Source organism: Dama dama, chromosome 20 (assembly GCF_033118175.1).
Source record: "Dama dama isolate Ldn47 chromosome 20, ASM3311817v1, whole genome shotgun sequence".
NCBI classification, from domain to species: Eukaryota; Metazoa; Chordata; class Mammalia; order Artiodactyla; family Cervidae; genus Dama; species Dama dama.
In genome coordinates this window covers 103,077,856-103,104,570 of record NC_083700.1, presented here as the reverse complement: position 1 = coordinate 103,104,570, position 26,715 = coordinate 103,077,856, and the positions used below count along the sequence as shown (strand labels likewise).

General features: G+C 50.9%; 1 protein-coding gene across 1 annotated transcript; it reads right to left on the bottom strand.

Moving 5' to 3' along the window:
- NT5C1A (5'-nucleotidase, cytosolic IA) lies at positions 1 to 26,715 on the bottom strand. The gene is made up of 6 exons (XM_061122302.1): positions 26,425 to 26,715; positions 17,770 to 17,937; positions 16,594 to 16,723; positions 15,024 to 15,146; positions 11,183 to 11,367; positions 1 to 9,529 (listed from the first exon to the last, which is right to left on the bottom strand). Exons 1-6 carry the CDS (start codon positions 26,548 to 26,550, stop codon positions 9,164 to 9,166), a joined length of 1,098 nt encoding a protein of 365 aa, XP_060978285.1. The 5' UTR covers positions 26,551 to 26,715; the 3' UTR covers positions 1 to 9,163.

The window sequence follows — 26,715 nt, the reverse complement described above, 5'->3', positions numbered from 1 at the left end:
TATTTGAATGGCTTTTAAGAAGCAGAAGGCCAGATTGTAACACTAGGAGTAGGACAAGCATGAACAGTGAGAGGAACCCACGCCAACAAGCACGTAGCGCCCTTTCTTGCATGACTGGGTAAATGCTACAGAGCCAGGCAGGGCCAGGGCCTGCGGAGGGCTGAGGGCAGACCATGGAGGGGTCATGCTGGGAAGAGTGGGAGCGGTCTCGCCCCCAGGCAAGGGAAGTCCCACAGATGAAGAAACACAGGCTCCACCTGTTTAAGGAGGCACTTACAGGTCTACCATGGAAAGCAAACGAGAGAAGCCAGGTTATAAGGAAGGCCAGGGCAGCCCATGTTTGCAAAAGACTGAAGTAGACCTATCATCATAAAACAAATGGTATAAAATAGGGCTTCTGACAGGTAGACCCAAGCCCACTATGGGTAGAGGTTTCATTTAAAATCTTCTTCTAAACTGGGGGTACCAAGATGTTTGTAATTAGAAATTAGAACTTAAGGATATGGGCTTCCCTGGTGGCTCAAATGGTGAAGAACTTGCCTGCAATGCAGGAGACCTGGGTTCGATCCTTGTGTGGGGAAGATCCCCTGGATTAGGAAATAGCAATCCATTCCAGTACTCTTGCCTGGTGAATTCCATGGACAGAGGAACCAAGCAGGCTACAGTCCATAGGGTCGCAGAGTTGGACATGACTGGATGACTAACACCTCTACTAGAACGTAAGGATACGTGTGTGTGCGAGCTAAGTCGCTTTAGTTGTGTCCAACTCTGTGTGACCCTATGGAGTGGAGCCTGCCAGGTTCCTCTGTCCATGAGATTCTCCAGGCAAGAATACTGGAGTGGTGTGCCATGCCCTCTTCCACGGGATCTTCCTGACCCAGAATGAAACCTGAGTCTTTTAAGTCTTCTGCATTAGGCAGGTGGGTTCTTTACCACTAGCGCCACCTGGGAAGTCCAGAGATATGTATACTGTTAATAAAGGAGTTTATATGTACACAGTTTAAAACACACAAAGGTATGAACCAGGTTATCCCCAGGGTCTCATAAAGATCCAAAGCTCTGTGAGTCTGAGTATTCTATCTTCATACTCTTAATTACTCGTTTCTGAAAAACCCAATTCACCAAGCCTGGGTCAGAGGGTGCAAACTGGAAACTCAAAGGCCGGATTTGGCCTGTAAGATGTGTTTTATTTGGCACACACAGTGTTTTCTAAATTCATAATAGCTGCCAACATTTAGAAGTCCAAATTTCCAGCTTCTCTTGGAAAATGGGGAGGAATATTTGGCAACAGCAGCCCACATTCCCATACAGAAGCAACCGTGTCAGACGACAGTATCTGTGTTCCCCATTTTGCTACAGTCCTTGCCTAATCCTCTTGCTCATTCATGTCTTCTGCCTGGCCCTTGGAGGCATCAGAGTCTGTGGCCTGGCCCAGACGTCCAGTCTATGGTGACCTCATCATTTTCTATCTGATGCAGCTACACACCCAGACTTGAGGCTTCTACCCTAATTCCATAGCAGACCCATCTTAACAGTTGGCCCATGAAGATGTATTCACCTGCAGGCCAGGAGTGTGGAAGTCAGGGTCCCTGTCTGCAGAGTTTTGGTTTGTGACCGAAAAGTTGCCAGCCGTATTTCATTTTCATAAACTGAATCCAAAGCTCTCTTGGGGAATGACCCATCAGATACTTCCTGATCGAGGCCAAGGGTAAGTTCCTTCTGGATCAGACCAGAACACCCAAGTGGAGGACAATCCCAGTCTAGGCCAGGCTGGACCAGGAGGGCAGGGAAGAAGGCAGCTTTCCTAGCTATGGCCATGAGATGACTGGGGGAGCTGGGTACTGTTAGCAGCTTTTATAGATGCCTAGGAGGTATCACTCACAGTGTGAATGGCTCCATCTGCATTTGTGCAGTGCACAATCTGCCCAACTGTACATGTTGGCCTTGGGACTGTCAAGGGAAGGGAAGAAATAAATGTAGATGGTGAGGCAGGTGCAATCAGAAGTGATTCTACCACTTTGTTTCCAAGGCTGCAGGGATGAAGGGTGGGAGGCAGAGGGTGAGGAACCAAGACCTCGTTGGCCAGAGGCTAGAAGCTGGAGAGATAGATAAGGGGCCTGGCCTCAGAGAGCCCCACGCTGCACTTGTGCAAAGGCCCATGAGATGACAGAAAGAGCCAGGACTAGTCCCAGGAAGCAGGGCTGGCCATCAGTATATCCAGGACCCTTGGTTAACAGAGATAACCATCTTGTACACACACACACACACACACACACACACACACACACACACACACAAGTTCAGTCATTAGCAGAGTTATCTGCCCCATTATACACACCCACAAAACCATTATACACACCCACAAAACCACAACATGTACAAAGAGCATGCACAAGTGCAGTTTTTGCCGTGTTGCACATATTCATGAGTGTGTGCATACACACCATCACAGTGATTGTTGGTAAGAGCAGCTCATCACAAAGGTATGTTTAACAAACATCTTCAAAGCACCCAAAGTCCTTTCTGACAAAGCTACGTGCAGGAGTCCAGCACAGCACCAAATAACCCGGAAGGGGAGAAAAGCGAAGAAAACCACAAACTACAGCCAGCCGCAGCGTGTTGGCCTGCAGTGGCCCCTACTGGTAGGAAGGGCATTTGTACTTTGCTTGAAGACGGTGAAACCCGAGACACTGCTTCTCAGGCACCTCTTCTTCTATTTTTTAAAAATTATTTTATTTCCATTTTGGCTGCAACAGGTCTTCTCTAGTTGTGGAGAGTGGGGGTACTCTCTGTGATGCACCAGCTTCTCATCGCGGTGGCTCCTCTTGTGGCCGAGCACAGGCCCTAGGGCATGGAAGCTCAGTAGTTGCAGCCCGCAGGCTTTGGAGCACAGGCTCCATAGTTGTGGCTCATGGGCTTAGCTGACCCACAGCATGTGGAATCTTCCCAGACCAAGGATCGAACCTGTGTCCCCTTCATTGGCAGGCAGATTCTTAACCACTGGACCACTAAGGAAGTCCTCAGGCACCCCTTCTAAGGAAGCCGCCAACCCAGGATGCCATTCTCCGTCCTCTCCCTCCCTCCCTCCTCTCCGCTAGTCAAGGGAGACCCTGGCATCCTCAGAGTTGCAGCACAGCATCAGAGAACGAACATTCAGGGCCTTGCACGCCCCCCTGAAGAGCAATATCCACCACCAATAGGGATGGCAAAACAGGGTTTTCATCTTTCGTGTCAACTCCAGCCCACCAGTGGTGGCTCCCTAGAATGCTGGGTTGAGAAGGATTCTGAAGCCAGGTCTGCGCTTAAAAATGAGGGGTATCCTTCTACTATGGAACAGTGCCAGCAGTCACGGCAGTAAAGTAAGACCACTTCTACACTTGCCATTCCCTAAATCTCCAGATTTCTCCTGATCCACAATTCCAGCATGAGGGTATATATGTCTGTCACTCTCTGACAACCACAAGAAAACTGTCATTCCAGCTTTCACCTGAGTTTTATCTTACGTGATCAGTAACTTCTGAGCCAGCTGAAATTCTCCCTGGAATCCTCTTTGTGAAGAGCTAGTTCTTGCTTCCACAGACAGCATGTGGATGACTTATTAGATCCGGGTCCTTAAGTCAACAGGGGACACTTCACTTTATCCCAAACTAATATTTACCTAAGGCCCATCTATCTACCAGCACTTCTCACTTCTCAAGAGACTCCTCAGGGGCAATCATGAGCTGAGAACCACACAGCTGTGCTGAGCAGATACGAGCTAGCCAGCTGGGCTCAGCTTTAGCCAGGGGTCCCGTTCCCTGCCCCTCACCCAGCACTCAAATCATATGTGTGGATCAAAATTCCAAATTACAGTGCGCCATGTCACTTGAAAAAAGACCTTGAAATCTTCAGTCCTCAGATGCTAAGGATGTACTGTGTTTAGCATCAAGATTCTCAGTGCCTACAATCCCTGATGATGCCCGCAGATGGGCACAGAACCCAATCCTGCTGTCCCCTCTGCAACCTAGCCAGCCTCTACCTCCAAATGCTTAGGTGGATGTAAGCTGGTCTCTCCCACTGAGGAGTGGGCCAGGGATGTCTGCCTTAACCCAGGGGTCAGCAAACTCTTTCCACAAAGAGCCAGAGGAAAAATTTCAGCTCCTTGGTTTCTGTTGAAGCAGTTCAACTCTCTTGCTGTATTTCAAATGCCGAAGACATATGTAGACAAATGGGCATGGCTATATTCCAATGCAATTTCTTTACCAAAACAGACGGTAGGTGCAGAAGGAAATGGCAACCCACTCCACTGTTCTTGCCTGGGAAATCTCATGGACAGAGGATCCTGGCGGGTTACAGTCCATGGGGCGACAAAAAAGAGTCGGACACGACTGAGGGGAGAAAATAGTCCCAGGAAAGTTGAGGCACTTGCCAAAGGCCCCCCTAGAGCCTGGAGCCACAGCTACTAAGCCCACGTGCTGCAACTACTGAAGCCTGCACACGCCCTAGAGCCTCTGCTCCGCAGCAAGAGAAGCCACTACAAGGAGAAGTCCGCACACCACAGCTAAAGAGTAGCCCCTGCTTGCCGCAACTCGAGAAAAGCCCACGCAGCAGCGAAGACCTGGCACAGCCAAAAATAAAAAAAGAAAATCATGAAAAAGAAAAACAGGTGGTGGGCTAGATGTGGCCCAAGGTGCCGCAGTTTGCCAAACCCAGCATCAGCCCAAACATACGGAGTTCTACAGAACGTGGGGGTGTCTAGAGGTGCTTCAGAAGGTCTGCAAGTGTTTGATTCTAGCTTAAATTCTTCTTTGCTGTTTAGGAAGCTGCAACAAAGATGTACCCACTCAAGTCTATTGTGGCATTTTGCCAGGCAGGGAGTCAATATGTTCAACAGACTGTCCGGTGTTAGGAAGTGTCACATCTATGCATGTGGATGGGCCATTTGGCAGAAGAGTTAAGAGCCTGATTCCCAGCATCAGACAGACATGAGCTCGAGTTCTCCTGCTGCCACTTCCCAGATGTGTGACTTTGGACAACCCACTTTACCTCTCTAAGCCAGCAGAGTCGGGAGACCAGCAGAGTGGAGACCGGCCATCCATCATGCTGGCACAGACTCTCACAGCCCCTTTTTGCTGAAACATAAGAAGATAGAGGGGCCAGGGCAGCTGAGACAATGGGGAGGGGGCACTCAGGGGCTCAGGACAATGCTATTTATAACTGTTATGGAGGCATTTCAGTATTATAAGCACCAGTTAGTCTGGACTGGTGCACACCAGTTGAATATCACCATAATGAGGAATCCACCTTGGATTTAGAGTTCTTCCTGATTTTTCAACTTCCTCTGGCATCTTCTGCTACATCCCCATCGCTCTGACTGGGTTCTCAGAAAGCAGAGAGGACTGTTTTGCAGTGACCTTGGAAGTCTCAGTGCGTAGTTACAGGGCTTCTGTTTTACTAACTGGCAGTTTCCACTGGGTCTGGAGCTTGGTTGGTAAGTATTTCCTGGAACATGTTCTGCAGGAGTGCCATGATTTTGGTTAGAAGCTATGTTCTCTCTGCTCCATCGCTGCAGTCCCTGGCTGGGCCAGGAGCTCTGGTGCTTGTATGGCTTTTTAATTTACCTCAGTTCAGTTCAATTGCTCAGTCATGTCTGACTCTTTGCGACCCCATGGGCTGCAGCACACCAGGCTTCCTTGTCCATCACCGACTCCCAGAGCTTGCTCAAATTCACGTCCATCGAGTCGGTGACGCCATCCAACCATCTCATCCTCTGTTGTCCCCTTCTCCTCCTGCCTTCAATCTTTCCCAGCATCAGGGTCTTTTTCAATGAATCATCTCTTCCCAGCAGGTGGTCAAAGTATTGGAGTTTTAGCTTCAGTATCAGTCCTTTCAATGAATATTCAGGACTGATTTCCTTTAGGATTGACTGGTTTGAACTCCTTGCAGTCCAAGGGACTCTCAAGAGTCTTCTCCAACACCACAGTTCAAAAGCATCAATCCTTCGGCACTCAGCTTTCTTTATGGTCCAACTCTCACATCCATACATGACCACTGGAAAAACCATAGCTTTGACTAGATGGACCTTTGTTGGCCAAGTAATGTCTCTGCTTTTTAATATGCTGTCTAGGTTGGTCATAGCTTTTCTTCCAAGGAGCCAACATCTTTTTATTTCATGGCTGCAGTCACCATCTGCAGTGATTTTGGAGCCCAGGAAAATAAAGTCTGTCACTGTTTCCATTGTTTCCCCATTTATTTGCCATGAAGTGATTGGACCGGACACCGTTTTTGGAATGGGACCGGATTTTCGTTTTTTGAATGTTGAGTTTTAAGCCAGCTTTTTTCGCTCTCCTCTTTCACGTTCACTTTTAATTTGCCTGATGACACAATAAACACTCTTCTCCCCAGCACACCTCCTCACCGCTTGAAACAATCAGGTGTGTCTGGCAGCTGCCTCAGCCTGCCCCCAGGACTTCTGGCCTTTTATTGCAGCCACTGAAAGCTCTTTTCCAGGCCTGAAATGCTCATTTATGGTTTCAATTATAGAATTTGGACCCTCGTGTGTCTCATTGCCCAGGGCTGTCCAAGTCTATTAACAGTGCTCCAGTGAAATAGATAGCTTTTACTGCACCTTATCTTGTTGCTTTCCACATCATATCTTCCTGTTTCCTGAGAGCCCTGGGAGAATCAGCCCTGTGATCACAAGGCCGTAGAGGCAGGACCTCTTCAGAGTTCCTGGGGCGTTTCTTAATTAGGTGACATCTGGTGCTGTCCTCGAAGTGCACGTGTCCACCCTGGTCCCTCAGCCAAGTCCGAGCAGTGAGCCTTGGTTGTGCCCAGCCTCTCAGGCTTCTCACGGCTCCCAGCTGGCTCTGAGAGCCCCGGAGGCTCATCCAAGTGGTGATTCTGACCCCAGAGGGAGCGAGGCAGAAGGCCTTGGTATGGTTCAGCCAAGATCAAGGGTGACTGGGGTTGAGCTCCTTCTCTTCCTTTTCATCTACTTGAGGCTGTCCTCAGGTCTCGCAGTATCTCTGGCTGGGCTGAGAGCTTCGGCAGAGGAAAGAGCTCCAAACCAGGTCCTCTGACCGGACGCCTCCTCTGTTGGCTGGAAGGGGCCTGGCTGTGGATGGGAATGACCTTGTGCAAGGACATCCTTATCACTTGCCCATTCCCTGATAAAGCGTCAGCAGGGCTGCCTCAGCGCCCCTCCACTCCCCATCCCCTGCACAGCCTTACTCCTCCTCCCCACAGTCAGACTCCTGGCTGCTCCAGCACTCAGAGGGCCAGCTGAGCCCAGGCTTCTTCTCACACCAACTGTTGCTCATTTCCAGAGCCACCTCAGTCTTCTCACTTTGTTCTCCCTCCTGGGTTATTTTTCTGACTCTGCTACTATGCCCTACACTGCCCAGAACCTGGGCCATTCGGACCCTGGGCTGAGTCCTCAGAAGGACAAAGGACAGGCTCCACATTGCCCATCACTCCTTTCCCAGAGTGATGCCCCCCAGAAGCATTCCAGCTCCCCTGCACACCTCTCCACTTTCTTCATAAAGCAGTTGCTCACAGCTGGGATTCCCCCTGGGGAGCTAGACAATCAGTCCCCACCACTGATGTCTGCTTACCCCTTTGGGTCTTCCCGTGGGATTAATCATTGGAGGTCCCACCTTCTCTCCAGAGAGAGCCAGGCTGGTCAGCAAAGGAAGAGGCTGATTCATCCAGCAATGAGAGGTCTCCCCTGTACGTGCTGACAAAAGTGCTGTAGGGGCTCCTGCAAGGTCACCAGTCACCTCATCCTGGAGTCCCTTGCACAGCATCTTGAGAGCCAAAGAGCTCACCACTTCCACTCAGAATCCCATAGCTGGAGACTCTTGCTAGTGCACATTTCAGCTCCTTCCTCACTAGCCAGTCATGGCCCAAACCAGACCTCTTCGCACTTTCTACATCACCCCAGGCAGGCCTTCCCTCAGGCTAATCCTGGATTGACCTCCCACTTCAGTCATTGAGATTTCTTTCCTGCATTTGGGCTCACAACGGTAAACACCAATTCTCCACTTCTTCCTTCACCAACAGGGCTGCTTGGCAGCAGAGCAGGATACAATCGCTGAGGGAGTAAGGGCTGAGATGCGGGAGTTGGCAGGGAGGAACAAATTAAATTTGGCTAAAAAACAACAGCAAAGGAAGCACTGATCCGGCAGTGCCCCCTGCTGGCCATAGGCGAGTTTGCATGCAAGTTAAATTCACTCCCTCACTCCTTCCACAAACACCAGCACCTTTCTGCTGACCCTTGATGAGTCAGGGGATCGCAGGAAGCAGACAGGTCATCTAGTCCAGTGGTTCCCAAACGTGTAAAACCGTAGGGAAGTGGCTGTGGATGACTGTGCGTCTTGCCCATTTGACAAAGGCTTCTGGGCTGAGGAGCCAGCAGGGGCTGAAATCCAGCCTATATCCTGCTAACCAAGCTGTGTACCCCAGTGTGGTCTGGGTCAGTTCACAGGGAGGGTTCCCTTTTCATAATTCATTCCAAAGACCTCGTCCTTCTAAAACTTGTACAAAAGCGCCGTATGTATCAGCAGCAGCCCCGGCACACCATGCTTCCTTCAAAGAGGGCGATCTTATAAAAACCAAGCTTCTTTAGCTAAATTGAAAACCACCCAGAAGATGGGGAAACTGACTCATCAAGCAGTGAGCGTTCTCCCCCAGGAAATGGTGACAAAGGGGCTGCAGGGGCTCCTGCAAGGATGGAGTGTTCACCAGTGCACTGCAGGGGGAGGTCACCTCATCCTAGAGTCCCTTGCAAGGGAACTTAAAGTCATACACTTAATGCCAAGACAGAGCTTAGAAGCCAGATCCCATCTCTTTGTACTACACTGAGCTAGTTTCAGAAGGCCCCCTTGAGGCATCCTGGCTGCTCTGACTCTCCCACCCTCAGTCTCATCAACTTCCCCCTGAAACTCAGCTACACTGCACAGTCTCACTTTCTGAGTAAGATCAGGATCATGGCACAGTGTTTGCCTAAAAGGAGGGCTGGTGAGGATGCTGGCCCCGTTTGCACAGTTTTCTCCAGGTACCTCACTCCCAGGAATGAGGGCAGACATGCAGAAGGGCGGGGAGGTGAGGAACCAGAAGGGTCCATCGGGTGACGTGTAGGACTGGGAACCATGCCTGTGGGTCAGCGAGGCTGGTGGCTCAGCTACTGTGCAGGGGGGGCCTGCTTCGTAGGTGAGGTCCGCCGGGATGTCTGAGCCACACCGTAAGGCACATGGGCGGCCACCGTGCCCATCTCCTGAGCCCCAGCCACGTGGAACATCTGGTCATCAAAGAAGATATGCGGGCGGATCTTCTCCAGAAGGGGACCCTTGGGTGCTCCTGCAAGGAACAGGGCCTCATCCGTCTCCAGGCCCCAGCTGCGCAGGGTCTTGAGAGCCCGGGCCCCCGAGCTGGCTGCACTGCGCGCTGTCACCAAGTACGTGCGGATCGGACACTCCAGTCGCAGGCCCTTGGAGTAGAACTTCTTTTGCAGTCTCCCCAGTGCCTCCAGGAAGCCCTTTAGGGGGCCCTACAAGAAGGCAAAGGAACGCTGTGAGCTTACCCATCTCCCAAACACTTGCCCCCTCACCAGCTGGGCTCCTCCCTATAGTACTAAGATCTAGCTGTCTGTGGTTAGAGTGTGTTTCAGGATCCCTAAACCTCTCAGTTCTGCTCTGCCTGCTCGGGCCACTGCATGCATCAGTTGGATTGTTGGTACCCGTGGCAGTCTAGGTGTCCACACTGCTGTGATTGAAAAAATATACCTGTGTCAGAAAAAACATACCCGGGCCACTGCTACTGTAACAGCCCACCAGATATGTGGGTGTCCGTCCTACGGCTCTGTAGATGTGGCTTTGGTACTCATCAGCAGGGAGGAGATTAAAAATATTTAGTAACTATGGCATGGCACCCTTCAAACAGAATGGACTCTAGTTGCAAACTACTGGGACAGACAGATCAATGAATCACTGCCCAGTATCAACACTGCTCCTGGGGCATGTGGGTGGCTCAGAGCATCATGCTCCAATTTCGTAAGGTCAGGGAAAGGATTTACTTTCTACAGTGCCTGGAACAATGAAACTTCATGAGGAAGTGTGAATAAAGAACCAGAACATGATAAAGAAGAAAACTGTAACAGCAGTTGGACATCAGGAAAGGTAGGCCCCTCACTTACTGGGTGACCTGGGGAAAGCAGAGGTCTCCTGGGGCTCTGCCTCCCACTTAGTGGGCGAAAAAAAAAAAACAAAAACTGTCCTCCTCTGGATTCCCAAGGATTTAGGAAGGAACCAAAAAGAAAGGAAGTGAAATGAATACTTGGGGGTCATAGCTAAAGCCAGCTGAGCTCTTGGAGAGATGGACTTTGGGGTTATTGAGCACCCAGATTTTTGTTAAAAGCATAGACAGGAGCTCCCCAAGGGCTGGAGAATCCCAGTAGTTCCAACCCCAGGGAATTTCCACCAGCTCTAGGTCGTGTTATGCTCTCAGGGAGACTCTGAGTAGTTTGGGGGTGAGCGAGGATCCCCGAGGCCCCAGCCAGTGGATGGAAGACAGAAAGTGAGAAGGGCTGGTATGGCCCAGAGCAGACGGGCTGCCCCAGACCTCACACCAGCTGGATCTCCCTGCCCCGAGGAGGGGCACTTGTCTGGCTCTTCCTTTCCTCCAGTGAGGGAATCAGGGGCTTCTTGAGAGGACGGGACGCCGCTCAGAGGAGTAGGGGAATCTCAGAGAGGGAAGGGCAGCTTCAGAGAGAGAGGGTGAGGCATTCAGAGAGGGATGGGGACTTCAGAGAAGGGATGGAGACCGAGGAAGAACATAGAGGCCTTCAGAGAGGGGGTGGGAATTTAGGAGGAGGATGGGGGCTCCAGGGAGGGGATGGAGACCTCATAAAGGAGCTGCAAAGAAGAGGCAGGGGCTTCAAAGAGCAGCTTCAAGGGAGAATGGGGGCTTCGAAGAGGGGGTAGGAATGCCATGAGAGGGGTGGGGGCTCAGAGAAGAGGCAGAAGCTCATTGAGGGGAGCCAGGGGTCAGGTGAGAGGAAGGAGCGCTGGAGGCCTGGGGAGGGGCCCTGGCTGGATTCTGGGCTGAGCTTGGGGTTTGGCTCTGGGCTGGAGGTTCCAGTCAAGGGCAGGTTCTGGGGAGCTTCCTTCCTCCACCCAGGGGTTCCGAGGAGTGTTTGGAGCACCTGGGCCAAAGGCTTGTTCTCGTGGGCCTTCTCATGCTCAAAGAACCTGTCCAGCCCATGGGCCTTCACGATGCGCTCCGACTCGTCCGAGAAAAGCACAGCGTCCCCGTCAAAGGCCACACGCAGCTGACTCTGGGACACAGCCACATCCCTGCTGGGGCTGAAGATGGTGGCCGCTGCGATCCCTGCATGGAGACAGGCAAGACCGTCCGCCCTCGTCTGGGTAATCGGTGCCCCGACACCCGCCTCAGCTGCCTGGGGGGCCGGGAGAGGGCTATCTCACCCTCTCCTTGCCCCACCTGCCTCACCCAGGACTCAGGGCCCAGCGAAGGAGGGCCAACATTCAGAATATTACAAAATAGGCCAGTAAGAGTGGACAGTGGAGGGAGTTTCCTGTCAGTCCAGTGGTTAAGACTCCACACTTCCAGTGTAAGAGACACAGGTTTGATCCTCAGTTGAGGAACTAAGATCCCACATGCTGCATGAAATGAGGTCGAAAAAAAAAAGAAGGGACAGTGGCTTTATCTCTGAGTAGGGCTCTGAGGACCCTGGCCTATGCCAGGGTTTCCCCTTCAGTTGCTGCTTTGAGGGAAGGTCTGGGGGGAGGGGGTCCCAGAGAACAGGAGGGCACTTGGAAGACATAGGGCAGGAGCTATTAATATTTATCAATCAGCATGGGGGACTTTCAATACTTTCAGTTCAGTCGCTCAGTTATGTCTGACTCTTTGCAACCTCATGGACTACAGCACACCAGGCTTCCCTGTCCATCACCAACTCCCGGAGTTTACTCAAACTCATGTCCATTGAGTCGATGATGCCATCCAACCATCTCATCCTCTGTCGTCCCCTTCTCCTCCTGCCTTCAATCTTTCCCAGCAACAGGGTCCTTTCCAATGAGTCAGTTCTTCCCATCAGGTGGCCAAAGTATTGGAGCTTCAGCTTCAGCATCAGTCCTTTCAATGAATATTCAGGACTGATTTCCTTTAGGATGGACTTGTTGGATCTCCTTGCTGTCCAAGGGACTCTCAAGAGTCTTCTCCAACACCACAGTTCAAAAGGATCAATTCTTCGGTGCTCAGCTTTCTTCATAGTCCAACTCTCACATCCATATAAGACTACTGGAAAAACCATAGCTTTGACTAGATGGACCTTTGCTGGCCAAGTAATGTCTCTGCTTTTTAACATGCTGTCTAGGTTGGTCATAACTTTTCTTCCAAGGAAAAACGTCTTTTAATTTCATGGCTGAAATCACCATCTGCAGTGATTTTGGAGCCCCCAAAAAATAAACTCAGTCACTCTTTCCATTCAGTTCAGTTCAGTTCAGTCACTCAGTCGTGTCCGAACCTTTGCAACCCCATGAATCGCAGCACGGCAAGCCTCCCTGTCCATCACCAACTCCTGGAGTTTACTCAAACCCATGTCCATCGAGTCAGTGATGCCATCAAACCATCTCATCCTCTGTTATCCCCTTCTCCTCCTGCCCCCAATCCCTCCCAGCATCAGGGTCTTCTCCAGTGAGTCAACTCTTCGCATGAGGTGGCCAGAGTACTGGAGTTTCAGCTTCAGCATCAGTCCTTCCAATGAACACTCAGGACTGATCTCCTTTAGGATGGACTGGTTGGATCTCCTTGCAGTCCAAGGGACTCTCAAGAGTCTTCTCCAATACCATAGTTCAAAAGCATCAATTTTTCGGCATTCAGCTTTCTTCACAGTCCAACTCTCACATCCATACATGACCACTGGAAAAACCATAGCCTTGACCAGATGGACCTTTGTTGGCAAAGTAATATCTCTGCTTTTTAATATGCTAGTCCAAACCCACTGTTTCCATTGTTTCCCCATCTATTTGCCATGAAGTGATGGGACTGGATGCCATGATCTTAGTTTTCTGAATGTTGAGCTTTAAGCCAACTTTTTCCCTCTCCTCTTTCACTTTCATCAAGAGACTCTTTAGTTTTTCAATACTTTGGCAAGGCCATACTGGTATGGACAGTTGAATCAGTCCTGAGTGGAAGGCAGGGACCCCCAGGCCACCACTGTCCTTCCTGGGGCTCCTCACAGGCCCCTGATGTAGATCTACAGGGGGCCAGGAAGGACTCCTGACCCTGGCTGGGCCTCAGTTACTCTCTTACTGTTGGTTCCTGCAAGTCCCTCACCGTCTCTGGACCCAGATAAAATTAAGGATGCTTCAGCTCTGTCCAGGGATCCCAGGCTTCAGTCTGGGGTGGGGGCACTGTGGGCACCCCCTAGTCTGCAGCCAGGCATGCCCTACTCCCTGGCGGCTCAAACGGTAAACAATCTGCCTGCAATGCAGGAGACCTTGGTTTGATCCCTGGATCAGGAAGACCCCTTGGAAAAGCAAATGGAAACCCACTCCAAAATTCTTGCTTGGGAAATCCCATGGACAGAGGAGCCTGGCAGGCTACAATCCATGGGGTTGCAAGAATAGGACATAACTTAGCAGGTAAACCACACCCACATGCCCTACTCAGGGCTGCCTGGTCTTTAAAGTTTCCCTGGGGCGACGTGGGTGGCCATAGGAGGCAGCAGTAATGACATGTGACTCTGTGTACAGACTCTGGACTTCTCCATGGGGCCCAGTATGCCTGTTGCAAACCCCAGCTTCAGGCTAGAGCTCACTGGATGACAGAGAGCAGTTTCAGGAAGCTGGAGACCTGGGCAGTGTGTTCAGCCCATCCTCGATTCTTTACCTCTCCAAAGGCCACGTCAGCCCTGCCCTTGGGGGATCTAGGGTCTTTAGGTCTGGGCAGAGGCAGAGCTTTGGGAGGAGTGAGCAATGCCAGCTTCACCTCACCTTCACTAAGCCTGAGGATGCTATAAGCATCAGGCCAAGACATCAGGCCAGGTTCCTTCTCAGCTTTGCCAGTGCAGAGCCAGGATGAACCAGAATCATCTGATCTTGAGCAGGGCCTCCCTCCTGACTATGCCCTGCTCCCCAGCCTGGGCTTAACTTAAAGACATATAGAGGGACTCAGGCAGGACAGTGCCAAGGTCCCAACCAGAGGGTGTGACATCTGTCTAGGAAAATGGGTTCTGCTTTGGGCTGAAAGAAAGCCTCTTGGAGCCCCAAGCAGCTCAGGTGAGTAGGCCTCAGCAGGGAGAGAGGACAGGCTTCTAGGCAGGAGATAGCATGAGAGAGGAAGAAGTAAGTGAACACATCGTTGGCTGCAAAGCAAACTTACAGTTTCCAAAGGGGAAATATTGGTGGGAGAGGTAAGTCAGAGCTTGGGATGAACATACACACACTACTAAATATAAGATAGAGAGCCAACAAGAACCTACTGTATAGCACGGGGAACTCTATTCAATATTCTGTGATAACCTATATGAGAAAAAACTCTAAAAAAGAATGAATATATGTATAACTGACTCACTTTGCTATACACTTTGCGAGACAAGTACTGATCTCCTTCCTCACTGGCCCAGAGAGGGACAGAGGCTGCCCATGGTCACAAAGGAATCAGAACTCCTACTGACCTGGAGGATTTTTTTTAGAAGGGAACAGCTTTCTGGGCTGTAAAGAGCGTTCCCACAGAAACTGACATCTGGGTGATGTGGATGAGTAAAAGCACCCTTTAACATGGTAGGGCAGGAGGTGGGAGAGGGAACTAGATGGGCAATGAGTGAAACAGATGGGGCCTTGTTCTCAGGGTTTACAGGACAGGTCATAGGAATTAAGGGAGGGCCTGCCCTTCCAGTTACCATGGCAACCCCTAGCGCCCACGCAGAGCCTTAGGACCGGGCTGTCCATCTCTGAGACTGGCTCCTCACACTCCTCTTTGCCAGATCCCCCACACTCTCCTTCTCCAGCTTGACTCACCTTCATCAATGGCTTCCTGCACTTTTTCTGCATCAGCCGACAGGTAGAGGTTGGTGTGATAGGCCTTGAGGTAGCAGATGGGGCTGTTGCCGCCTGTCATGCAGAACCTCTCAATGAACAGGTCTGGGGAGGAGGTAGAAAGTAGCCAGGTGATGTCTGGGTCAACCCTCAGCACCTCAGAGTGGTCCCTCCGTGTCCAATGGATGCCATCTTGGTTCTGAGTGGTGGTGGGGCAGCAGAGCGATTCTCTGAGCGATTTTAGGCCAACATTCCCTCTCTTTGAGCCCCCCCGACTCCATCCTTCATCCACGAAAGGGGATGACCACATCTCTGAAGGGGCTGCCTGGCTCACAGTAATATCCCCTTGTCAGGGAACCACAGTACTACAAAGGCAGGTCCCCAGACACGTGGCTTGTGGTCGATCCTTCCTCATCATAGTCGATTGTATTGGGGTAGGCACCTGCCTCAAGCTGGGCCAGTCAGATTCTCTTCCAGTCTGGGCTGATAGTCACCTGGTACCCATGTCTGTGCAGATTGTAAAACTTTGCTTGTCAGTCAACAGCTGCTGCTCTGAACCCATGGAGTTACCCCGTCATTGCCCCAGCCCCGCACACAGGACGGTCCACCATGGAAGGGCAGAGCAGGGGTCCTTCAGGACCCTGCCTCGGCACCATAGGTGGTGTCTGTCCTGATTTCTCAGTGCTTGTGTCACAAAATGGGTAAACATTTTGAATATCACCCCTGCTTCCAACAATTTGAAATTAGGATTAAAATAATGCCAACTCGCTCTCTTGATTGCTGAAAACAAGGACTCGTAAACTTGTAAATTTGGGCCATATTCAAGAAAAACAAAGAAACATAGTTTGGAGAAAGAGAAAAAGAGACAACAAGGAAAAAAAGAATGGATTTTCTGAGAGAAGCAGAAATTAGGGCTCTTGTGGTCCAGAGAGAAAAAGAGCCCTGGAGAGATTACCAGCACTTGGATTCAGGCCCTTTGGGCTCAATTTTACTTCCTTCCCCGTGGTTCCAAGAGGCACTCCAATAACCTAGTAAGAAATCATTCTCTCGAGCTAAGGCTGGCTCTAGAGGGTCCATTACTTTCAATCAAGAGTTTGGACTAAGACACAAAGTCCCTTCACTCTGATGACTGCACCTGCCTCCCGCAGCAGCCCTGTAAGACCTGTCAGCCCCACTACAAAGAGAAACTGAGGCACAGAGACAGCAAATATCTTGTCGGATCACGAAGGAAGTGGGGCCTGTGCAAGGATGTGCTGGAGCTGGCTTGTATCAGCTTGCAAGGGCCAAATGCTAAACATTCAGGGACTTTTGGAGCTAGTTAGATTGTTCAGTTATTGGTAGCTTGACATCAGCCACAGTGGGAATATTTACACCCTGAAAATGGCAATGCTGTGATCAGAGTTTGGGGGGGGGTTGTTTTTTGAAAGAGCTTATTTACCAGCACCCCACTTGGCTTAAGATTCCAGTGCGTATACCTGCACACTGCAGAGGTGTGATGCCAACCCTGGGTGTCTGCTAGGGATCATGTCATGGCCAAAGCTGTCATGCTTACCATAGTGGTTGATGCTGTTGATGAGACGGACACCCACTTGAGCATGGTTGTTGGTCACCAGGACGATGTCGAAGAGGTCCTCGCTCTCAGGGTACAGCTCCCGCAGCCGCCTGTTCACAGCCTCCAGAGCCTGGATGGGAAAGTGGGTCCTAGAGCTCAGATCCCCCAAGGACTGATGCCTGGTGTTAGTAGCCAGGGTTGGGGATGTGGGGTGGGCTGGGATCCAGTACTGGGAGGGGAGGGGAAGTTAGGGGCTGGGCTCGAGGTCAGATCAGTGGACATGGACAATCACCTCCTAATCTCTGTCCTTGTATGGGTTGATTATTGCCCATGCAATAATGCAAATTATTAGATTTCGATGCCTCACTAAAAGGGTGAGTGGAAGTCGAAATTCAGCTCAGGTTCCACGAACTAAGCTGGTTATCTGAGGTGGGGCTGTATTCATTCAGGGGATGGGGAGGACTCTTCTTCCCACAATGGCTGTCCCCTTGCCAAGTCACGGTCCTGTGGGGTAGCACTACCCAGAGGGGACCCTTTTCCTTTATTCAAACCCCTATGGGAGTGCTTTTCTTTTTTAAAAAATAAGAAGTAATTGAGATTTCTTTAAATAAGTAAAAGCAAATTCAGTAGATAATAGTAAATACAAAATATAAAATAATTCAATGTATTAGATCAAGGTATTTTTCAGTTACATTATTATGTTCTTCTCTAAATAGTTAACCTATAATAAAAGACAGTTTTCTTTGGGGGGACTTCCCTGATGGTCCAGTGGCTAAGACCCTGGGCTCCCAATGCAGGGGGCCCAGATTTGATCCCTGGACCGGAAACTAGATCCCACATGTGACAAGTAAGGGTTCGCATGCCACAGTTAAGACCCAGTATAGCCAAATAAATAAAGATTAAAACAACAACAACAACAGTGTTCCTTGGATGAATACTATGTCTGAAATTATAACAAGATTTTCAGCAGAATATGCATTTTTATACATTCCTTTTTTCATATTTTTTCCATTATGGTTTATCACAGGATATTGAATATAGTTCCCTGTGCTATGTAGTAGTAGGACCTTGTTTATCCATCCTAAATGTAATCTACCACCCCCAAACTCCCATGGGAGGGCTTTTAGCTAATGCCCATGAAGGTTTTGTATGGCCAGTGGTGGGACTGCCCCTCACCTTCACGAAGGGGAAGGCTGGTCCAGGGCTGAAGGGCTCGTTCTCGTGCTCCAGCTGGTAGCGCACGTATTCCTCCACGCCCTGCTCCGTGTAGATCCGCTGCTCCTCGTCCATGCGGAACAGGGCTCGGGAGGACACAGCAATGGTGACGGCATTCTGAGGCTTGGGCTGCAGGGATGCAGGAGAAGGGGCCGACCCTCAGACTTCCCTGAGGCAGGTCTCAAGTACCAGCCCCTCTGGGAACTGGGGACAGGGAGAGGCCCCAGGCCCGGCCTCTGCCCTAAGGAGCTCAGTCTTGGGCAGGGACAGACCTAGATTAGGATCCCCTCTGGTGAAGAACCCAGCTGGGGACTGGGGGGAAACGATGACTCCCCATGGAGGAGGACAATCTGGTGAGAGGCACATGTCCTCGGGGAGTTTGCAGTCTAGCTGGCCATCTTGACATGACAGAAAAGTGAATACAATGTAAGCAGCCAAAGTATGATTGATGATCAAGATGGTCTTCAGAAGGGTTCCATTATAAAATGGGAGCTACATGCCCTTGGGAAGAAATGGTGCCCAGAAGCATGACAATTATAGAAGAAAATCTGTCTCCAGCCCAGATCTTTCTCCTGAGCTCCAGACTGTTATTTCTAACTGCCCAGTTGACTAACAAACACTCAGACTCATCATGCCCAAGGCTGAATTCCCAAGGACAGCAATCTGTCCACCCTCAAGCCTCATCTCAGTGCTCCACACCACCAACCACTCATCACCCAGCCCAGAGCCCGGAAGTCGACCTCAAGTCTTCCCTCTTCCTCTCTTCCGTCCCCCATCAATCAGTCACTAAAACCTATCCACTCCACTAGAATCCATCCACTTCTTCCTGTCTTCCCTACCATGGACCAGCCATCACCATCTCTTATTCCCTCCAATATGTGGTCCATATTGTTATCAGGGGATTTTTCTCAAATTCAGATCTGATCATGCCCACCCCCTTCAGTAGTGCCCTCTGTGTGGTAAAGAACCTGCCTGCCAATGCAGAAGACATAAGAGATGCAGGTTCAATCCCTGGGTTGGGAAGATCCCCTGGAGGAGGGCATGACAACCCACTCCAATATTCTTGCTTGGAAAATCCCATGGACAGAGGAGCCTGGTGGGCTACAGTCCATAGGGTCACAGAGTCAGACACAAATGAAGTGGCTTAGCACACACGCACATACTGTCATCAAATTCTTCTCACATTCTGAACAGCAGCCTTGAGGATGGAGTAGGAAGCCCTCCATGACAGATCCCTACCTCTGTCTCCTCTCTTACCTTCTTATTACCCTGCTTTGCTCTATCTGACATTTCTCATGTCTGAGTACATCTTCCCCCGCCCCTTCTCTGAACTTTTGCACTGGATGTTTCCTCTGACTGATTTGCTGTTTCCCTGACTCCCCATCCAGCTAACTTCTACTCAACCCTCGGGTCTCAAACTACATGTCATCTTTACAAAACCATCCCTTATCCCTAGTAATGGGCTTGCTAACTTTCCTACCAAGTTCCTTTTTAGTAAAAATTTAGTAAATTTAGTAAATGTTTTCCTTTTAGTAAAATTCATTGAAGTAGATCCTGACACTAAGGAAATGCTGACTCTCTTGGACTTTGGTAGTCTGTCCAATCTGCTGGTCACTCAGCCTACAGTTGGGATAAATTTCAAAACACCATGTGGAGCCATTTAAATCTTTCTGCTCTGCTGTAATATTTTCAATAAACCTCTGGTAACAACAACCATCGTCGTTGTCATGAAGTCGCTCAGTCGTGTCTGACCCTTTGTGACCCCATGGACTCTAGCCAACCACGCTCCTCCATCCATGGGATTCTCCAGGCAAGAATACTGGAGTGGGTTTCCATTTCCTTCTCCAGGGGATCTTCCTGACCCAGGGATCAAACCCGGGTCTCCCTCATTGTGGGCAGATGCTTTAACCTCTAAGCCACCAGCGAAGCCCAAACAACAACTATATATATACATAATTGCTTATTTGTTGTTGTTACTTAGTTGTATGGCAGAAAGTGAAGAACTAAAGAGCCTCTTGTTGAAAGTGAAAGAGGAGAGTGAAAAAGTTGGCTTAAAGCTCAACATTCAGAAAACTAAGATCATGGCATCCGGTCCCATCACTTCATGGCAAATAGATGGAGAAACAGTGGAAACAGTGAGAGACTTTATTTTTTTGGGCTCCAAAATCACTGCAGATGGTGATTACAACCATGAAATCAAAAGACGCTTACTCCTTGGAGGGAAAGTTATAACCAACCTAGATAGCATATTAAAAAGCCGAGACATTACTTTGCCAACAAAGGTCCGTCTAGTCAAGGCTATGGTTTTTCCAATAGTCATGTATGGATGTGAGAGTTGGACTATAAGGAAAGCTGAGTGCTGAAGAATTGATGCTTTTGAACTGTGGTGTTGGAGAAGACTCTTGAGAGCCCCTTGGACTGCAAGGAGATCCAACCAGTCCATCCTAAAGGAGATTAGTCCTGGGTGTTCATTGGAAGGTCTGATGTTGAAGCTGAAACTCCAGTACTTTGGCCATCTGATGCGAAGAGCTGACTCATTCGACAAGACCCTGTTGCTGGGAAAGATTGAGGGCAGGAGGAGAAGGGGACAACAGAGGATGAGATGGTTGGATGGCATCACCGACTCAATGGACATGAGTTTGGATAGGCTCTGGGAGCTGGTGTTGGACAGGGAGGCCTGGAGTGCTGCAGCTCATGGGGTCGCAAAGAGTCGGACACGACTGAGCGACTGCACTGAATTGAGCTGATTTAGTCGGTAAGTCATGTCTGACTCTTTTGCGACCCCAAGGACTGTAACCCACAACTCTCCTGTGTCCATGGGATTTCCCAGGCAAGAATACTGGAATGGGTTACTATTTCCTACTCGAGGGGCTCTTCCCAACCCCAGGGACCAAACCCAAGTTTCTTGCATTTCCAGGTGGATTATTTACCACTGAGCCACCAGGGAAGCCCTATTGCTTATTTAACTATTTCTATTTCTAGGCAGAGTTCTAGAAGCAGGAACCATGCTTAAGTTCTGAGGGAGCAGGAACAAGAGTTATCTTGTTCATTTATTGTATCTCTAGTCCTCCAAACTGTGCTTAGCATATAGTAGGTGCTCAGTAAATATTTAATGTCTCTGAACTTTTAAGCAATATATTTTAATGAGAGACAGTATTTGCCATAACAAATTTAACAAGAACTAGAAACTCCACTGCAGTGCCCTTATCTATTCAAACTGCTTGAAATACAGTAGATGCTCAGAGAACACTGTTTGAGTTGATGCAGATTTGACCAACGTTCATTGGTTTTTTGTGCCAAGCACCTGGGTTCTGCCTGAGGCTGATCCTGGTAGAGACTCGGCTCCTGCCCTGAGAGTCGGAAGCTGGTGGGGGAGAAAGACGGGTAAACAGAGGTGCAAAAGGGGCTGAAATGAATGCTAGAACCAAGCGAAAGCAAAGTTCAGAGGAAGCTGCTATGGGGAGGAGGCATCTCAGCAGAGCCTTGAAGGAGGAGTGGGGTGAAGGAAGGGATGAGGAGGTGTGAACACACGCCGTGCCTTCACAAAGGTGAGCAGAGCCCTGTGCATGGGGGCAGAGTGTAGCTGAGCCCAGAAGAATAGGCAGGTGCCAGAAGGCCTTCTTTCAGGGGCCCATGCGGGTCTCAGAACTCCTCAGCACCTCCCATGGAATAGGGAAAAGGGAATGCCACCACAGGCGGCAGCTGGATCCTGCATAATCCCTGGGGAGGATGAGAATGCAGGTCCCCAAGGGACTCACCGTTGTCTAGAGAGTCCCACCACATCTCTGTGACTTGAGCAATCCTGGGACCATGGTTCCCATTGGACAGATGAGGAAACAGGGACTCAAGTTGGGGGCAAGGCTCCTAAACGGACCTTGCATTGTGGCCTGCTCCTAACGGCCCTGCTGGCCACGCAGTCAATCCCATTTTTTCCCTCTGGAGTCAAGCCTAGGTCCCAATCAGTTGACAAGACTGAGTGATGATCACGTGACAGGCACTGTGTGGGGGACCTGGCAGGAAACCATACAGATGTGACCCTGCCCCCAGGGAGCTTGTGGTCTACCCCCAAGGCAGAGGTCCATGCCCCCTGCAGAGGAACACTGTCCAGTAGACCTCTCTGTGAAAATGGAAATGTCCAATGCTGTCCATGTGACTGTATGTGGCTAGGAAGCCACTTGAAATGCGGCCAGTGAGAAGGAGGAACTGAATCTTTAATTGCATGTCATTTTAATCAATTTAAACTTAAGTAGCCATAGTGGCTAATGAACCTTTAGAACATCAAAGTAGGAACAGACCAGAGTCCCCAGACTCATGAGGCAGACCTCAGTTTGCATTTGACTTTTACCCCAGTCAAGACAGTGTGTGGGGCCAGCAGGGCGAGTCTAAGGTGTTGGCAGGACAGGTGACCGTCCTCTGGGGCTCAGCCCAGTAACTCTGTCAGCTGCCAGCCACCACCCGTGTCTGTGTGTCCTTGGACTGGGTACCTCCCAACTCCCTCAGCCACTGTGAGCCTTCATGGAAGGAAGGTAAAAATTTAAAAAAAGGGGTAATAGAGGGATGGCCTGGGACGGTAAGGGTACAGTTGAGGGGATGGGGAGACCCGCTCTCATAAACCCAGGAGGTCTGCTGGCCATCAAGGCAGGAGCTGAGCTTGCCTTGCCCCCTAAGCTTACTGCCCCAGGGACAGGCCCATCACCCCTTCAAGGACAGAGAGCCAGCTGCCCTCCCAGCCCCTTCAGGCAGGTTCCCAAGCCTCCGCTCCAGCCCAGGCAACCATCCAAGGTCTCGCTCCTCACTTTCTGTCCCACAGTCCCTGCCAGACTTCTGTGTCCTGGGTCTTCTCCGACTGACCTGCCTATATCCCATTGCATCCCACCTCTGGCCATTGCAAGGAAAAGGTCCCAGCTGCCTCAGTCCCAGGAGCCTCCACTTCCTTCTTTGACAGATGGGGAAAAAGGCCCAGAGACGGGCAGAGTATTACTCGAGGTCATCCAGCAAAGCCACGGCAGAGCCAGGATAAGATCCTAAGCCTCTGGCCTCTGTCCACACAGCAGCACCACCCACCTCTACTCCCCTTGTCAATCACTCCTGGAAGACCCCAACCCCCACTACTTCAGCACTGTCCTGGATGCTTCCCTACCCCCCTGCCCTCCCTTTCCAGATCTGGGGAAACTGGTGAGGGGCACCATGCCTTCAGACGGAGGTTTCTAAGGGTAGGACTCTTTACCCCAAAATGGAGAGTCCCAGGATGGGACCCTGCTCTCCTGCTTAGCCTGCTCTGACTCTGTACAAGTGAGGAGGAGTCTAAGGGCCTAGGGCCTTAGCTGCTGTGGGAAATTCAGATCCCAGCTGGGAGACAGGAACAGCCTGTCCGGATTCCAGGCAGAGCTGAAAGAACAGGGAAAAGGGGCTGCTCAGAGCTGGGGAGAAGCCAAGCACCTAGAGATGTCTTCGGACCTCGCTGCAGAGGGAGGCCACCCCGTCACGTACCATCAGGTGCACCTAACCCTAACCCTAACCCTAGTTAGAGGAACCCTAGTTCCTCCAGAAATCAGGAAGAAGTCCACACACCAGACTGAACCATGGGTCAGAAAGATCCTGTACGCCAGACCAAGGTCTCAGTCTAGGAGCTCTGGGCTCCAAGGAGCCAGGTCCCACCAGCTCTCTCTGTCTTTCACTGGAGTGGTGTTGGGGGACCGGCTGGTTCCTGCTGCTTCAGGGACAAGGATTGAGGCATCATGCAGGGCAACCTAGCCCCACCCTGCCTGCCCGAGGAGCTCGCATTGAGGCCCTGGGCTTTTGCCTGTTGGGCCCAAGATAGGAACACAGCCACAAGCTACTGTTTCTAGAATGACTCAGAGGCAGAAGAACTGTTGGAGGAGAGGGGAACAAGACAGGTCTGGACTGAGGAAGTCCTCTGACCTCTTGAGGTGAGGGCCTCATATAGACCTTCGGGGTTAACTATTTCACTCAGGAGCTGGGGGATGAGAATACGCCTAGGCCAGACCAGCATGGGGCCCAGGAGGCCCAAAGCCCCCAAAGTAGCCTGTGGGGGAGGGGTTCCCGCAGGAAGGAGTAGGGGCCAGGAAGCCGCCAGTCTCCTTGCCTCCCAGAGAATGACAAGGCCCAGGGACTGACTGAGAGGTCATACCAGACAAGAGGTCATAACTGACGACTGGGCCTGAGCTCCCGGAGGAAACGGACCGGTGTGTGCTCCACTCACTACCCTCGTCTCCATCCCCTTCTTTCCATCCCTCAGGCCATGACATTAGTCCAGCTTCCTCCCCAGGCAGGAACCAGCCTCTTCACTGCTCTGCCTGTTACCAGGCACACCCTCTCCAAGCCATCCACAAACACAGCCTCACTTTAGCAAAGTGACCTTGCTAAAATGAAAACGAACCAAGTTAATCCCTTGTTGAAAAGTCCTGTGGTAGCTCATAATGGTTTTCATACTTGTTTAAAAAGTAGGTTGACATTTGATGCAAATAAACTTTTTTGGGGGAGCCCCAATATGTAAACCCTATCATACCATATTTTATTGGTATAAATTCATACCATGAATTCAATAGGGCTTCCCTGATAGCTCAGTTGGCAAAGAATCCGCCTGCAATGCAGGAGGCCCTGGTTCAATTCCTGGGTCAGGAAGATCCCCTGGAGAAGGGATAGGCAACCGACTCCAGTATTCTTGGACTTCCCTTGTGGCTCAGCTGGTAAAGAACCCACCTGCAGTGCTGCAGACCTGGGTTTGATCCCTGGGTTGGGAAAATCCCCTAGAAGAGGAAAAGGCTACCCACTCCAGTGTTCTGGCCTGGAGAATTCCATGGTACAGTTCCATGGTACAGAATTACATGGTACATGGGGTCACAAAGAGTCAGACACGACTGAGCGACTTTCACTTTCACACACATGAATTCAAATGTATTATGTATTCAGATGTTCATGGTATATTTATATTTAATGTCCACCAATGAATACAGGAGACCAGTGAGGATTTAAACTTCATCATCTAGTCAGTTTGTTTATGTTTCAATTTGCTGGTTTTTGCACAGCATTGAGAAAGTCCTGATTCATACCAATAAGTGGCTGCGAATGGTAAAAAGGCTTTTTTGTTTTGTTCTATTTTAAACTACAAGCTTTGGGAAACTCAACCACAATTGTCAGCAACCTCACGATACTCTTCTATTAAAACAGATCACCATAAAAGCTTTTTTCTGAGGTTTGCTAAAAAAGATAATCGACCTGTAGCATAAGGTAACACATTGGCAGTCTCCAAGGTGCTAAAATGTCCAATAACACATTTGAGTGAGCTGAATTTTATCACATATTTTTACTTTTGTAAAACATAGTTTGAGGAAGAAAGAAAATGAATTGACTTCACCTGTGAGCAGACACCCTGAAACATGGGTCTTCATGGAGCCTAATGTTAAGACCTCTAACCCCATTGAATAAGATCTGGATTTTTTAATGCGGCACTCAAGGCCCTCTGTGGGTCTCTGGCATCTCCCCAGTTCCTCTCCTAAAGATCCTGCATTTTATTTTCTCACTCAGTTTCAAAGACATCGACCATGTGTCTTTTGCTTATCCTGTTTCCCTGTCTGGGAAGGTCCACCTACTCAGGCTTTAAGATCAGCCCAAATCAAGCCACCTCTACAAGAATTCCTGAGTTGGCAGTCACTGCCTCCCTTACGCTCCCACTGCTAAGGTTTTCACCTGGGCATTCACCATATCTAGGGTCTCTGTGAGCTCCTGGGGCAGGGACTCAGCCTAATTCATCTCTCAATCTGCACTGCTGAGCAGGACTGGAGGTGCAGGGGGGAACGACTGTTGACAAGGTGAGCCTCGTGGGAGGGAAGCAGCAGGGTGCTTTAAGGTCAGTTTAGAGCTCTTTGGAGGATGCTCTGAACCAGCTTCCATTCTCCATCCCCTTCCCAGGCTCTGAGATCGGGGAAGTTGGTGTGAGCAAGGCCCAGGAACCAAGGGGAGATGAGACTCCTCCGCGTGAGTCCTGGAGGGCTGAGGCGACCACCTAGGTAGCAGAAACGCTGATGCCAGCGAGGGCTACCCTGTGAGGGGAGCAGAGCCCGGAGCTGGGGCACAGTCCAGCGCTGGGACCCCAGAGCCAGGGACGCAGAGCCCTAAGCTCAGAGCACAGATTCCAGTGCAGCTCCCTTCTCTTAAAACCCAGGGAGCCCAGCACCCCGAGCCCGAGCCCGAGCCCTGTGCGCAGGATGGCAGAAACCGGAGCGCACAGCAAGGAGCCGGGTTTACAGAGTCCGGTTACCTGAGCCCCGGCGCTGCTGCAGGCGCCGCTGACCGACCGGCTTTGCCAACAAGTGCTGCCCCCGTGTCCCCGGCTGGGCCGCGGCCCGGAGCTGGGCCCTGATGACAGCATGGGGGAGGAGGATCCTGGCGTGGAACCGGAGTCCCGAGATAAAAAACACCCGACCAGAGCTCTTAAAATAAAACGGAGCCTGTGCCAACGGCCTGGCATATGCTGGTGATGAGGACCTGCGTCCCTTCTCGGAGGGGCGCCACGGGTCCCTCTCCGAAGGGCTGACGACCCCTCCGGGTGTGACCCTCACCCCGCCCCGTCCCATACGCATGCCCTGGTCTTACCGATTTGGGTTTCTTCTGGGGCGCGAGGTTGTCATAGAAAGTCTTGGCTTCTTCCCAGTGCGGGGCCGCGGCGGTCTCTGCTCCCGGCCCGGGCTCGCGGGGCTCCCGGGGCTCCCCGGGTTCCATGCTCGGCTCTGACCCGGCCTGGCGGGAGCAGGAGGCTGCGGAGAGCGGAGCCGGCGGGACTGGACTGCGGGAGGGAGGGAGGCGCGTCCCGGGCGTGAGAAGGGGGCGGGCAGCGGCGGGGAGAGTGCGCGTGCGGGCCGGCAGGAGGGAGGGCAGTGCGCTGGG